The following is a 15,833-nucleotide window of genomic DNA, read 5'->3' as shown; positions in this document are numbered from 1 at the left end:
AACTGATATATATACATAAAAAAATTAGCCGGGCATGGTGGCGCATGCCTGTAGTCCCAGCTACTCGGGAGGCTGAGGCAGAAGGATCACTCAAGCCCAGGAGTTTGAGGTTGCTGTGAGCTAGGCTGACGCCACGGCACTCACTCTAGCCCGGGCAACAGAGCGAGACTCTGTCTCAAAAAAAAAAAAAAAAAAAAAAAGAGAAAGGAATCTAAGTGAGAGAATACATAAAAATGCTACTGGAAATTGCCTCGGTGGTCCTAGTACCACTGAGGGCCCCTGGGCTGGGCCCCTGCTCCTAGAGGGAGTGACTCCCTGGCCCAGATTTTCTGAAAAAGTTTTGATTCAATGAGATTTGTTTTCAGTCAAGGTGATGCATTCAATGGATAACCATTGAATTTTTATGCTCTGTAAAAATTTCCATCTAAACAATTCATAAATAAGAAAGAATCCCAGGTTAGACTACCTGTCATCATTTTTGGTTCTGAAAGTATGGTAGCCACACAGCTGTCAGGGCAGTGACAGAAATGGCCACCGGGCACTGTGATTTTTGATATGACCAAACCAAGGCCCATGAATGACCAGGATATCTCACCAGGTGAAGGTAAATGCTAAAAATGCTAAAAACAAAGCAAAACAATTTTTTTTTTAAAAAAAAGAAAACCTTGGCCGGGCGCTGTGGCTCACGCCTGTAATCCTAGCTCTTGGGAGGCCGAGGCGGGCGGATTGCTCAAGGTCAGGAGTTCAAAACCAGCCTGAGCAAGAGCGAGACCCCGTCTCTACTATAAATAGAAAGAAATTAATTGGCCAACTGATATATATATAAAAAATTGGCCGGGCATGGTGGCACATGCCTGTAGTCCCAGCTACTCGGGAGGCTGAGGCAGAAGGATCACTCAAGCCCAGGAGTTTGAGGTTGCTGTGAGCTAGGCTGACGCCACGGCACTCACTCTAGCCTGGACAACAAAGTGAGACTCTGTCTCAAAAAAAAAAAAAAAAAAAAAAGAAAACCTTTTTGGACAGGGATTTGCTTCCATGGTTATGATCATTACCCTGTGATGCCAAAATGGGTAGGTACCTTTGTCACTTTTAACTTTCTCCTGCTTCTCTCTCTCTCTCTACATAGATGACCAGAGTTTATGTTCCAGGGAGGTGAACATTGACTTAGAGCATAAGTTAATGTTCAGATGGTGGTTCCATGGTCAGGGGCCAGCTCTTCCAAAGGGACTAGACACACAGGAGGTAGCAATTCCTAAAGGTGACCCTAAGTTATTCTGAGTGAATGCTAATGCTCCTTTTCTAGGGGTGGTAGGTGGATGCTCACCTTGAGTACAAAGCTGGCTATCGGAGGTGGTCAGAATTCACTAAGTAGAGGCTGGGCAGTCATAAGCCCCAAAGATTTTTTCTTAGTAAGGCCACAGTAAGTTTTGTATTTGGAGTCAATATGTAATTTCTCACTCTTTCTTCCAAAATCCTTAAGTTTTAGCTACAGCTGTGGGGACAGCAGACACTGGGACTGGGAAAGGACCTTCTGCTGGCCACAAATAAGAAAGAGTTAAAGTAAAGTTGGATGACTTCAGTCTGGAATTCTCTCTGGCTCTTAAGTGCCATATATTAGCCTAAGGGTTTATCATAGAAGTGAGGGATATAATTTTGTTTCAGCACCAAATTGACAAGGTTTGTGTGACTTTTTAAAAAACAACTGGCCAGAAAAGTAAGATTAAATGATAATAGACATCAGTGATGTGGCTAGAAAGTTCAAGCAGACATTGCAGAAAGGGCTGCCTGAATCTTTATTCACTATAAAATAAACGGATCTCTGGGCCTTTCATTAGGCGACTTGGGTGGTGTCTGGTTCTCTCTGGAGGTAATTAAGGTTTTCACCTTTTTCTTTTGCAAGGGTCAGGGAATCTTGTGAGGCTACTGGAGAAGCTCTAGACCTGTGCTGTCCTATCAGTGGCCGCTAGCCACATATGGCTATTGAGTGCATGAGACATGGCTCATCTAGATCGAGATGTGTTGTGAGTGTAAAAAACACAATGGATGAGACTTAGTACAAGAAAAGAATGTAAAATATGTCATTAATACTTTTTACATTAATTATGTGTTGAAACAATAATATTAGGTTAAATAAAACATATGATTAAAATGACTTTATCTGTCTCTTTTTACTTTTTAAAAATGTGGCTAGTAGAAAATTAAGTATGTGACTTGCATTATATGTCTATCAGACAGTGCTGGTCTAGACCCTCGCTTTAGAAAAATGCACATCTGCAAATGCACATTCAATCTGCATCAGCATCTAGAGGGTTCGACACCCTTGACACTCATCTGTGGACCACTGGGTCTCCAGGTCAGAGTCTCTTTTGGGGGGAGGTGATGAAGAAGGCTATGGAGAAGGGCTGTTTCTCTTTCTTTTGAAATGAAAATTTTCCGCTTATACTTTTTAAAAAACTATCAAAGCCACAGGGAATCTCTAGAAATAAACCTTTGGTAAGTAGAGAATGTCATAAGCTCATGGGATTTGCAGCAGTACCTCCTTGGGGTCACATCCACAGGCCTCAGGTTGGCCTCTGGGACCCCTTATCATCCACACAGCATCCTGTAGGGCAGCTGTGACCAGGGCCTGCATTTGAGTCAAATCCTGATTTATCTGGTTATTGGCAAGAAGGAAAAACACTCATCAAACAGAGGACTATACAAGCCAAAGGGCGTTTTCTCTCTGGGTAGGAAATACCATTTATATTTCTTTTGCTGCTGAATTTTCTTTCTAATTCCACTGGACTTAGGTTAATACCAATAATTCCAAAATCTGTTTTGGGCAAAGCTGACTGAAGGAGGAGTAAGTGGTACAGACCTACACTGAGATCAAGAATCCCACACTGAGAGGTGGGATTTGAAGGTATCCAGAGATCGAAGACTCTGTGACTAACGGCAGTTTTTCAACAAGGCAGAACAAACCAACTCCTACCTGGAATTAAAACTTCAATCATTTAGATCTTCATTCTCAGCAACACAGGAGTGCCAAATCTCACAGGCTGTTATTACATGTTGTAAGTCAAATAACTCTGCCTCCCCAAGCCTCAGCCTGCTTGCCCATGTCACAGCTATCTGCAAAAAGTATATCCACCTAGCAAAATGCTAGTCAGTGCTGCTACAGCCAGGGAAGCTTTGGAAATTGTGTTGTTAAACTCTTCACCATATAGATGGAAAAGCTGAGAGCTAGCAAGGGTGTGGCTCACCCAGGACTCCTGGGTCAGAGGTCTCTTTATTCCTCCCTGCCTGCCTTCCCACACCTAGAGACTGGATCTCGTTACAGCAAGTGCCAGATCTTTCTGAAGGTGGTAATCATTTTCCTTTGCCTTGCTGTCTCCTTCTAAACCATCAGATGGGAAATTATTAAAGGCAGTAAAAAAAGAGCAACTAGTAGTGTTCTTTCTCCCTTGGCCCGCACGCCATGAATGAACAGGTGGTGAGCATTTACAGCAGCACTCAACTCTGCTTTTGAATGAGTGTTGGCATCTTGAGGTGGAAAAGCTCTCGTCAAATATGTAAATACAATGCAGTGAGAAAAGCCTTTCTTTTGTAGTTAATCCAAGCAACAGCCTGGCCTTGGCCAACTGCTTAGAGATGATGAGGTGACCCTCTCTGATTGTTCAGAGAAGCTATTCATTACCTTAATCATCTGTGCATCTGGATAGTCTCAATGTATTACAAAATGGCCCACTGAAAAAATTGCACAAATAGTGCTATTTCAGAAAAAAATAGCACTTTTCTGAAAAAAAGTTACACAAAAAGAATAAAAACAGACACAGTTTTAAAAATGGCGGTGCACTTGAGTATTCATTGGATACCTCTTCTCCTTTCTCTCTTACTTGCTTTGTCTATCTCAGTCGGGATAAACTTGTTTCAGCAAATTCTCATGCTGCACTTTTTGGTTCAAATGATTTATCAAACCATACACCTCATTCCCCACCTGGTATCTGGACACACTTGGGAGCCCCAGGAAGCAAAGCCTTCCATGTGGTCTCGTGAGGTGTAACAGAAGTATTTTGAAATTAAGGTAAGATCTAGGTGCTACTGCAGCCCCCACTGTGTTTGCCACTGGGCTCAAAAATGACCGACCCGTCTTTAAAGCCCCCATCTCCTGCTGACCCACTAAGTGAAAAAAATCTACTTTAGCCCAGGGAAAGCCAAGGCAACAGACATTTTGTTTTTAATGGGAAGAATATGCAGTTTCTGGTTTTAAAACCAGCCCCACAGCCACCGAAGATTGGAGGCCCTGGAGAGTGCTTCCGAGTTCAGAATTTCAGCCAAAGACAGTTAGACCCAGATGAATTGAACTTCTTCCCTAGAGCTCCCGCCACACGTCACCAGGGCCCTTAACAGAGCCTGTCAAGCGGAAGCCGGTGTGGTGCTGCTGAAAATAATGAGCAGTGGCTCAGCAGATAGGAGCTTGGTGGTGGGGTCTTTGGCAGCTGGGATTTTCAAGACCCACTTAAAAGAATTTAGATTCTTAACGGAAGCTGGCCTTAGTCTGTTTCAGGGTGCGGAGGCACTTCTCAAAGTCATGCACACTTCATGCCAAGAGGTCAAGACCCTACCTCTCAGAGGTGGACTACAAACTGACCATAGGAGGAACTGGTGCTTCTAAACAGAAATCTATACAAAAGCTGGAGTGAACCAAAGGAAGAACAAAGGAGTGGCTATAAAGTCAATTACACATAGTCTTCAAACAGAAATTGCCAAAGAAATCAAACGACATTCCAAAAACAAGAACAATTAAGACCCGGAAAAAACTGAAATGAAACCGAGAAATACTAAAGGTGTCTTTTCTGTCTCTGTCGTAGGAGCTTCTGAAGCGTACGCCTGCAAGGACGCGGGAACCAGCTTTCACCCTCCGAGCTGCCAAGGCCGCGGACTGTCGCAGAGATGGAGAAACTGCATCCTGATTAACAAGACTTTGGATATTGCTTTTCGTTGTCATTCTTGAACGGAGCACCCTGGAGTTGCCAAGGTGCTCTGCAGGTGTGTGTGCCTGGTTCAAGTCCCAGCGTACTCGTCCCTTCCTTCCCCTTGGGTCCTACTATCTCTTTTTCTATATTCGCCATTTCAAGATTTCACCTCTTCGCAGTCTTGGTCAGTGGAAAGTTCTACATCAGACAGTCCAACTTCCATTGCCATAATCAACGAGATGTCAGAATCGCTGCTTACAGCCGGCTCCTGCTCACCTGGGAGGAGAAAGCAAAGGCCACAGTGAACACTGGGCTGTGACTTTAGGTTCTGGTTATCGCAATACAACTGTTTCTAATAACATTTTCTTCAAGGCCAAGAGGAGGTATTAGAAGAATTAGTTATTCTGTAAACACTCTAAAGTTTCATCTCACACTATACCCCAAAATAAATTCTAAATGGGTCAAAAATTTAAATGTAAGCAAAAGAAACTAATAAAGGTAGAGAAAATATATCATCTAAGCACATATCTAAGTAGGAAAATGTTATATTTAAGTAGGGGAAGAAATTCTATATAGAAAAGTAATTGAGCAATTCACAGAAGATTGGTTAAGTGTTCACAAAATTTTAAAAATGTTATGATAAAAACATGCCAAATAAAATCAAAAAGCATATATCAAACTAGGGAATTTTTTAAAATTTCACAAAGCATTGTATTCTTAACATATAGAAAGCTTTTAAATCAGTAAGAATAGTCCAACAGAAAAATGGGCAAAGGTTATCGTTATACAATTCATAGAGAGTGTAATATAAATGGGCATTAAATAAGGTAAAAATGAGATACTCCTTTTTGTCTATGTAACCTTTACTCTTTAAAACATATCATATTACAGTTAAGGGCACATTGAGGTAGGTATCTCGATACATTGTACATAGAACTGTGAAATTTTCACCCTGTAATTTCATTTCAGGAAGGTACAATAGAGAAATAATTAGAGATGCAAATATATTCATTTAAGCATTATTTATTTTAGTAAAATATTGCAAATAACTTAAAGTCCAATAATAGAGAATATCTGAATAAACTATATGTTACTTCTAAAGGACAATCTTTATATAACCATTAAAGTTTTCAAAGAATTTGTAGTTACATGAGAAAATGTTCACAGTGTACTATTAAGTGAAAACAGAATACTCAAAGCTTTATAGTTCCATGATATTATGGAGAAAGCTAACTGGAAGCAAGGAAACCAAAAATGCTAATAAGATTTATCTCTAGTTTGGAGATTTATATTCATTTTCTTTAAAAATTTTTTTTAGTTCTCCCAAATATTCTGTAATGAACATATATCACTTACTCATTCGAGACATATTTATCATGTCACCATTTTATACTAAGGATTGTGCTAGGGGCTAGGGATATAGGTGAGAGCAAGAAATCCTTGTCCTTAAGGGAGTCTTACTGTGTAGTGGGCAGGCAGACACAAACAACACAACGGTATAAGCACTAAGATGGAAAATGTACCAGGTATTACAGTGGCAGGTAAGAGGGCTACATAATTATATGCTGGGTGTAGTGTCTAAACTGTGTCCCAAAGGATAATCTTTTAGCCAGATGAGGAACAAAAAATAATCTTTTAAGCAATAGCATGCTATTGGGGCTCAGAAAGTGATACCTCAAAATATGGCGACATGCTGAACTGAAAAAAAACTTCAAGGTCTCTCTGATAACCTCCACCCCACACTGTCTCTTCCAAAGTATCAGGACCTACTAAAGAAGAAAACAATGACCTCTAGTCTCTTCCCTGAGTTTTCATCCACTGAACCCTTATCACAGGAAGGAAGACTGAAGGCTGTCAAGAAACCTGGACAAACTTGTCACAAACCACTGTCCACTCTGTGGGCCCAACCGACTTTGCCGCAGACCACTGGACATTCTTTTTGCCCTAGTAATCTCACTCATTGCCCCCCAACAGAATTCCTTTTCTCCCCTCTGCCCATAATCTGTTTTGCCAGGATCTGAGCCCCCATTCCTTCTGGAACCTCAAGGTGGTACATAAGCTTCTGCAACCCACTGGGGGGTTGAGTCTTCATTTTGAAGGCTTCTGTGATCATATTAAATAAATTTGTATACCTTTTCTCCAATTAATCTCCCTTTTGCAAGTTGATTTTTTGGTAAATGGGAAGTTTTTCCTTTTGCCCCTACAATGTACAGATAGCTGGAGGTGATAGAGAGCCCTGGCAGGTGGAACACTGGAGGGTTTTTAAATACGACTGGAATGCAGAGTCAAGCTAGGAAGTACAGACAGGAGAGGCTGGAGAGCTGAGCTGCATAAACCCGAAAGGTCTTGTACATTCTATTACTCTGCAGAAGAAACATGCAATTAAAAGACCAACAAAAACGTCTGAGCACTAAAGAATAATGATGGTTATATAATAATACTTTTGCTTGCCATGTAATGAAAATAAGTGCAAAAAATACTTTTGCTATGATAATCACTGATATAATTTTTTTCATGTTGTGGCCTAGTTAAGGGAAATACACAAGTTTCACAAAGGACAGTGAATTCCTAAGATGTTTTAAAGGAGACAAATAAAGAGAACTAACAGAGTTATGACCTGAAGAATCAGTCTTAGAGAAGTGGGGTATTTCACAGGGAAATATCCAATCTAACGACTAAGCTCTAATAAGTTTTCTAGGTCCCTAAATGCATGAAGTTCATTGTAATGTAATAGATCCAAGGCTAAAAGAAAACTTTGAAAGCAGCTCTAGAAAGATACAAGTAATTAGTATTTCAAAACAGGGACATTCAACAAGTAGGCAATGAAACCACTTAGAAAAACTTAGAAAAAAGGGAAACTGGATTTCCACTCACACTTCCCAACAAAATGCTTTCTAAACTGGCACCATCTCTCTATCTATCTATGTATCTGCCATCTTTGCTTTGTGTGAATGTACTCCTTTTTTTTTTTTTTTTTTTTTTGAGACACAGTCTTACTCTGTTGCCCGGGCTAGAGTGCCATGGCGTCAACCTAGCTCACAGTAACCTTAGACTCCTGGGCTCAAGCAATCCTCCTGCCTCAGTCTCCTGAGTTGCTAGGACTACAGGTATATGCCATGCCCAGCTAATTTTTTCTATATGTATTTTTAGTTGTCCAGATAATTTCTTTCTATTTTTAGTAGAGACAGCGTCTTGCTCTTGCTCAGGCTGGTCTCGAACTCCTGAGATGAAGCAATCCTCCTGCCTCAGCCTCCCAGAGTGTAAGGATTATAGGTGTGAAGTGTATTCCTTTTCATTTATCCTCTTCTTCACAACCATTTGGTACCTTCAATCCCTGATCTTTGGGGAATTCTTGGATACCAATTGGGATGGCCCTTTTTCCCAGGGCTGCCCTGTGCTTTTCTCTGCAGGGCAGTGGCTTGCTATGGTGCATGGTGAGCAGTGAACCACTCCAGAGCTCGAGTCCGAGTGAGCAGTGGCCCCTGGACTGGGGCAGGATACAACCTGCATGTCCAGATGCAATCTGTCCTTCCAGTTTATGAAGTCACTGTTTTTTTCCAGTTGCCCACATTTTCTTATAGTCTCTTTTTCCATTTTCCTTGCTCATATTGGTTTCTGTCTTTAAACAAAATGCCCTTTATTGTAGTTTTTGTAGGTTTCGGGAGAGACTAAGAGTAGTTTCATATGGTAGATTTACTATTTTTACTCAGTGCTCTTCCTAAACATCACTATTATAATGGGAACAAAATACATGTACTTAAAATTGTATTTATGAGGACTGGGAATCTGCCTTACTTTAGACTATATTCCAGTCTCTGCCATAAGTAATTACATGTATTACTTTGTATAAATTGCTTTTCTCCTTTAGGGCTAAAGTTCAATTGTCTAAAAAATGAGAATTTGGATCGGATGCATTAGAGTCCTTTCCAGTTGTTTATACATGTATGTGTTGATTCCAATATAGCACGGGGTCTCATATGTGGTTGGTTCTTGATAAATACTTATTTAATAGAATTGCCACTGAGAAACAAAGTTTCTTTTCTGCAAGCTTCAAATTTTTTTATTTTTCTAAAATATGTATATTTTTTAATTTATTATTTCAGAATATTATGGTGGTACAAATGAACGCCTGCGTATTGTGTATTTGGTACATGTATAGACACATAGGAGAATTCACTACTTGGAAGCATAACAAAAACTGAAACCTTTATTTTATTTTTTATTATTTTTTTGTACAGACAGGGTCTCACTATGTTGCACAGGCTGGTCTTGAACTCCTGGACTCTACTGACCTTCCACCTCGGCCTCCCAAAGTGCTGGGATTACAGATGTGAGCACTGCACCCAGCCCCCAAAGCTGAAATCTTATTCCTGGACATAAAAGATGAGAGCTCTACTCTAAATGAAGTTTAATCTCCACTTCTCTCTTTGTAAGGGCCCATCAACCAATTCAGCTCACAATTAAACTGGAAGTCAACAAGAGAGCTCATCATGGAGGGATTTTATGACTCATATGGATCTAGTAGGAGAGGAAGCACAGATAAAGAGCTGACTTAGTTACAGTTCTATAGAGACAGACCTCACTGCTGCAGGGGCAGCTTCTCACCTTCACTCCTGGCTTTGCAGTCACCAACCACAGCAGATTTCATGGATTCATTCTCAACTTGATGTTTTTTAAATGGGAATGTGGGCATTGAAAGAAAAAGGGGCCACAAGGACTGCTGCGACTATGGGCTGCTGGTCTACTTGGTCTACTTTGCAAATTAAGACTGTCCTGTATAGCTAAAGGCAAAGGTGAATTCAAATCAATAAAAATAGATTTGGAGCAATGGTTCAATATTTATGATGTAACCTTGCACCAACCTCATCATCTAATGATTTTCCATTTAAAACCTTCTTTTAAAAATAATCTGAAGACATTTGAAATTATCCTATGTCCTATGTTTTTAATTGAACTTGGGTTGATCCATAATTTAAAAAAAACAGGGTTTTATGCTTTAATCAAGGCAGATGTTTAACTCTGAAGCTAGAATAATATGAATGAAAACCTTGTCACTAAAACACTTAGAAGGTTCTCTGTAAGTGGTACTAATTAGGGAGTGTAAGTAGCTATTAACATATTAATAAATGTTCACTGAATTTTCCTTCTCCTCTGAAAAACCTAACAAAACCAATGCAAAAATAATATTGGTTCTTATTTAATACTCACAACAGCCCCTCATGTAGGTATTATAGTTTTTATTTTATAGATGAAAAATACTCTTGTTCTGCATTTTTTCCCAAAAAAGAAAAAAAAAACAACCTCTTACATTATTTGACACAGTAGGATCATACCTACTTGATACACTTTCTTCTCTTGTTTTTCATGCATTTGAAAGACATTGAGAGATTTTAACAAGGGAGTTGTCTGATCCACTTAATATTTTAAAAGGTCACTTGCTGTTAAATGCAGAGGAGATTGGCAGGACAATGGGCAGAAGTAATCCAGCTCAAAAAAGACTGCAGCAAAACTGATAAAACATCAGTGGCTTGGTGGCAACAAGGATGGAAATATGTGGACAAACCAAAGAATGATTTTAGATGAAGGATCAACAGGAAGAGATGGAATGGACAATGGAAGCAGGAGAGAAGAAAGTAGAGAATAACTCCCACATTTCTTGAGCAATATAGGTACCATTTACTGAGCTAGAGAAACTGTAGGAGGAGCAGTTCTGGAAGTTAGATTAAGAGATCAGTTTTGCAGAGGTGCTTGTGAGACTCCAAGGGAGACATGGCATTGGCAGTTATATTAGACACATGAGTCTGAAATTTAGAGAAGAGGCCGTGACTATCAATGAATTTGGAGGCCTTCAGCCAAAGAAGGTATTTTAAACCATGGGGACAGATGAGTTTCTCTAGGAAGAGACTGCAGAGTGAGAAGACCAGACCAGGGGCAGAGCTCGTGGAAACCCAAACACCTAGAGCCGAACTCTCAAACTGGTATGTTTTGTTTGGCCTGTAGAAGGTGTTTTATAAGGTGTGAATAAGTTACCAAAATTTAAAAGTCAGAAAATTTTACATATAAATTTATATTTGAAATTTATCTTGGAAAAAGAAAGATCTAGCAATATATGCCTGATTCCCAGATGGAAACCATTGGTGGGTGCTGAGTAGGGGCTGCCCTGTTCAGTCTGAGGCACACAGGCTCTAGGTCACCACAGTCATCAAACAGTCTACTTCAGTGGCTCACAATATTTGCCTGCCCTGTGTAGATGTGTGAGTTTGAGATCTCATATTTAGGGGAAGAGCAGAAGAACAGCAGAGGAAGGTGATCTCCCAAAGAGCCTGAAACCGGCCATAGTAGTAAGAGGAGAACTAGGAGAATACAGTGTTATTGATTAATTTCCCTCTTTTCTTTTAAAATATATGCCTTTGAATTTTTTTCCTCCTTTATGGGTAAAATCCATATCCAAGGAAATGAGATGCTGGAAGTGTTACTGAATTGGTTGGGGTGAACTTAAAGACTGATCCTGAGTCATCTCATTTGCAGCCTTGAATCTCATTATGAGGAGTGCCACAGAGCATCTGATTAGACGGAGCAGAAAATAGTCTGTTTTATGAGACTGAGGAGGCAGGTAAAATAGTCTATCTCAAATGGAGCTTTGTGACCTACTTTGTTGACCCATAACTATTGCTTTAATATATTTCCACATTTAATTCTGCATAAAATCCATCAGTAGCCTAAACTGTGGTTAACCAAAAATTCTTAGTGGTGGGATTTATTAATTCCATTTTGTCCATAAATTATTAATATCTTTGGTTTATCTCCTTCCTCTTAAATACATAAAATGTTACCTAAAGATTCTTTGGTTTCCCTTTGTGAAGTAGGCCTTGCAGTTGTTGTTCTGCCGTGGTTTTGATACAATCATCTATGATAGTGGGCTGGATGACTGTTTAGATTCCTTCCAACCCCGAGAAGATAAGACCCTTAGATCTGCCCTGTTTGGTGTTGGGCATACCCAGTTTATCTGAATCAACACCCTGGCTCAGGCCCCTTCCACTGTTCCCATTCCCATTCCGGAATCCTGTAGCACTCCTTCATAAAGGGGAGGCACTTGGTAAACGTTTGCAGAATTGAAATGATATTGAAGTTGCTCTCTGGCCATGTAGGGCCTAAGTTTTGTATTTTCATAGCTAATAACAATATTAATGTTTATTGAGTACTTAGTACATGCCACGAACTAAGCATATTATTTATAGCTAGTGCTCTAAATAGATCCTCTAATTTATTTTATTTTTGAGACAGTATCTTGCTCTGTCACCCAGGCTGGAGTGCAGTGATGTGATCATAGCTCACAGAAACCTCAAACTCCTGGGCTCAAGCGATCCTCCTATCTCAGTCTCCTGAGATCCTGGAACTACAGGCAGCTACCACTACTCCTGGCTAATTTTTTTCTATTTTTTATGGAGATGGGGTCTCACTCTTGACCAGGCTGGTCTCGAACTCCTAGTCTCAAGCAATCCTCCCGCCTTGGCCTCCCAAAGTGCTAGGATTACAGGTGTGAGCCTCTGCATTCAGCCTATAGATTCTCTAACTTAATATTCATAATTAACCTATGACATGGGGAGTGTTATGATTTCTGTTATCAGGTGATAAAACCAAGGCTCAAAAAGGTTAAAAACGCCCTTAGTTACATGGCAGTAAGAGTTGGAACCAGAATTCAAATCCACCTCTGTCCGCCACCAGAGTCCATAAACATGGCCATAATTTATCCTTGAGTTGAGATTCTTAACTCAAGCATTAGATTTGCAGGAGTGCTCAGGTACTTAAAATTACATACATACTTTTATGGCTACATACATATAGGCATTTTCCTGGTAGTTTTCACCAGGTTCTCAAAGAACCCACAAAAATCTAGGAACCATTTCCTTTAAAGACTTTGCATCCTTGGTGAGTTGGATAACACATTACTATAAGTAAGCAACAGAGTGGCTTGGTTTTATGGGTTTTCAAAAAAATGCATATTTTGGTTTATATTCCACTAGCTTGGTACTCTATTAACTTGACGTGATAGTTCTCACACGAAGTCACTGCTTTCCTACTTAATTGTTTCTTTATGACAGTTATTCAAAGCTAAACAGAAAATTAGCCTTCCCAGAATGAGGTTTGGTATTTATTCTGCTGCCTGTCTTATGAAAGCAAGCACAGAACAGTAGCAGGCTGGAATGAGTCCTCCGCTGTCAGGAATTAGCAAACACTGCCCTCGGAATAAGTAGTCTCTGTTTTGAGAGAAAATAAGGTGGTGGCGAATATAATCCCACAGGTGTCCCATTCTCCAGGAGTTTGGTGTTTGCACGCTGAGAGCTGTTCTGCATCACATAACAGCTTATTTTTCCTCAGGTGCTTGAAAAGGAAGGTTTCAAAGAAAAACAGCATCTTTCTGTCCATTGCTACTGATGCTTATCTTCTTGAAAATAGGACATCATTTCCAATCAGGCCTGTATTGTACAAGAACACCACGGGGGAGACACTTTTAACCAGACTGGCTGAATTGTAAGGTTGCTGCCTGTTCATCTCCTCTTAGAATGTGGAGTTTCCTGCAGGCTGGGGCAGGGCCTATATATTCTCTGTCACCGTCTTAGTGGGAAAGTTAATTAGACTTTAAATGCAGAATGTTTTCAATAAGGAAACGTGTTCCTTTGAATTGTTTTGCTTAACAAGAATTTCTGAGGAGATAAACAACTTCCAATTTGGTCTATGTTTTCCCTTTTTTTGTTGAGACAGAGTCTTGCTCTGTTGCCTGTGCTAGAGTGCCGTGGCGTCAGCCTAGCTCACAGCAACTTCAAACCCCTGGGCTCAAGTGATCCTTCTGCCTCCCCAGTAGCTGGGACTACAGGCATGTGCCACCATGCCTGGCTAATTTTTTCTATATATTTTTAGTTGGGCCATTAATTTCTTTCTGCTTTTTTTTAGTAGAGACGGGGTGTCGCTATTACTCAGGCTGGTTTCGAACTCCTGACCCTGAGCCATCCGCCCACCTTGGCCTCCCAGAGTGTTAGGATTACAGGTGTGAGCCACCACACCCGGCCATATGTTTTCCCATTTCTGAGAGGCCTCTGCTGCATGAACGGTGGGCCTCTGGACTGCTTTCCTGAGAGGCTATGCAGTAAGATGAGCACGAACAGCTAGGATGGGCTGGCTGCTTCCTGCATGCCAGGCATCGTGCCATGCAATTCCATGCGTGACATGCGTTATCCTGGCAAGGGCACTCTGAAGGAGGTGTATGATGACCCCCATAATTGATGCACATTTTACAGGTCAAGTCGAGCACAAAGAAGAAAAAGGCAGAAATGGCATCTCAGCCCCAGCCAGTGCTGCTGACAACTGTGCTGTTCTGGAATGGCAGAGTAACTACATTTCTATGTGGCTGCTAAGTTCTCACAGCTGACACTAAGCAACCTGTGGGAACCAAGCCTCCCAGGCTTATAATACAAAGTCATCCATCTGGCCAAGTGACTTCTAGAATTGCTCAGATAGGACCGACATTTTTGCATTTTCAATTTCTGCGCCCTAACTGTAAATATACACACGATGAGGTCAAATCAGGAAAATTCTTTCTCACCTTTCACATGGGGAAGATTGAAGCATTGTTTTTATTTGTACTTTGTGAAGGAGAATTCCCTGGAGACTTGTCCATTAAATTAGATCGAATTATTAGGCTTTCACTTTGTGCTTCTATCTTCACCTTTGGTTTTCTTTCCCTGTGACACTTCACCCAGCAGGAAAAAGATTTTCTCTAATTGCTCAAACTCCTTACTGATTTCCTTGGCAGTTCATTCACTGAGTCTATTCGTCACCAAGTGCCAAAAGAAGGGGCAATGTAATTTTTGCATTACTTTTACATTATATTTTTTAGGAAAGGAGGCAAAATCTAGTGAACATTTATGTTGTCAATAACTACTCTACACTGCTCAATTAGTACCAGGTATAGAGAACCTTAAGCATTACACATGCTATCTGGAAGATGGAAGGCTCTTGACGAGTGTGAATATGATTGGAATGAAAAGGGAAATGAAAAGGGAAAGCTGCCAAGTGAATTTAGAAGGACAGGCAGAGACTCAGCATATTTATCCATTTCTGCAACTGTATAAAATTATCTACAGACCTCATCTATTCATTCAACAATTTAGCTTGTTTCTTTATTCAAAAGGTATTTATTGAATACCTATTAGGTGCATAGCTCTGTTGATGAGCAGTGCGGAGGAAAGAAAGATGAGCTAGATACAGGCTCTGCTTTTAAGCTGAATTTGATCTAGTAAAAGAGATTAGACTTGTATCTATGTAAATTTAATACAAGGTGACATATGCTAAAAGAGAGGTATAAATAAAATATTAAGAAAACAAAGGGGTGAGGAAAATTCTACCTCCACAAAATGGACTAAGACATCACGGCTCTAGATTAAGGTGTATCTTCCAGAATTTAATCTAAATGCAATGATAGAGTATGTAATCTTTGGTGTTTGCTCAGTACGCTCCTTTTGAGATCCATCCATGATATTGTGTTATCAATTTAAAATTGGTCTTTTTTTAATTGTGGCAAAAAAATACAATGTAAAATCATCCTCCCAATAATTTCCAAGTGTGCAGTACAATATTGTCAACCACATGCACGTTTTGGGACAGATCCCTGGAATTGCCCTCCCTGCCCTGCACTACTGAAACAATTCCTTACCTCTCCCTCGCCACCCATTCTCCCTTGGCAACCACCATTCTACTTTCAGTTTAATTAGTGTGACTCTTTTAAAAAGATATCTTATATAAGTGGAATCGTGCAGTAGTTGTCTTTTTGTGACTGGCTTATTCCATACCATGTCTTCAAGGTTCATCCATACTGCAGCA

The 15,833-nt window shown here is 40.3% G+C and overlaps 1 protein-coding gene across 3 annotated transcripts in view; it reads right to left on the bottom strand.

The window, feature by feature from the left end:
* Nucleotides 1-999: 999 nt before the first annotated feature.
* Nucleotides 1,000-15,833, bottom strand: part of RNF150 (ring finger protein 150) — a 233,949-nt gene continuing 219,115 nt past the window's right edge. For all 3 annotated transcript variants that reach the window (XM_076010611.1, XM_012783828.3, XM_012783829.3), the window contains one exon: nt 1,000-5,231. In XM_076010611.1, the coding sequence (XP_075866726.1) occupies nt 5,113-5,231 (119 nt within the window). In that variant the 3' untranslated portion in view covers nt 1,000-5,112. The remainder of the gene's footprint in view (nt 5,232-15,833) is intronic.

Source organism: Microcebus murinus, chromosome 15 (assembly GCF_040939455.1).
Source record: "Microcebus murinus isolate Inina chromosome 15, M.murinus_Inina_mat1.0, whole genome shotgun sequence".
Taxonomy (NCBI): domain Eukaryota; kingdom Metazoa; phylum Chordata; class Mammalia; order Primates; family Cheirogaleidae; genus Microcebus; species Microcebus murinus.
This window is presented reverse-complemented; position numbering and strand designations above follow the sequence as displayed.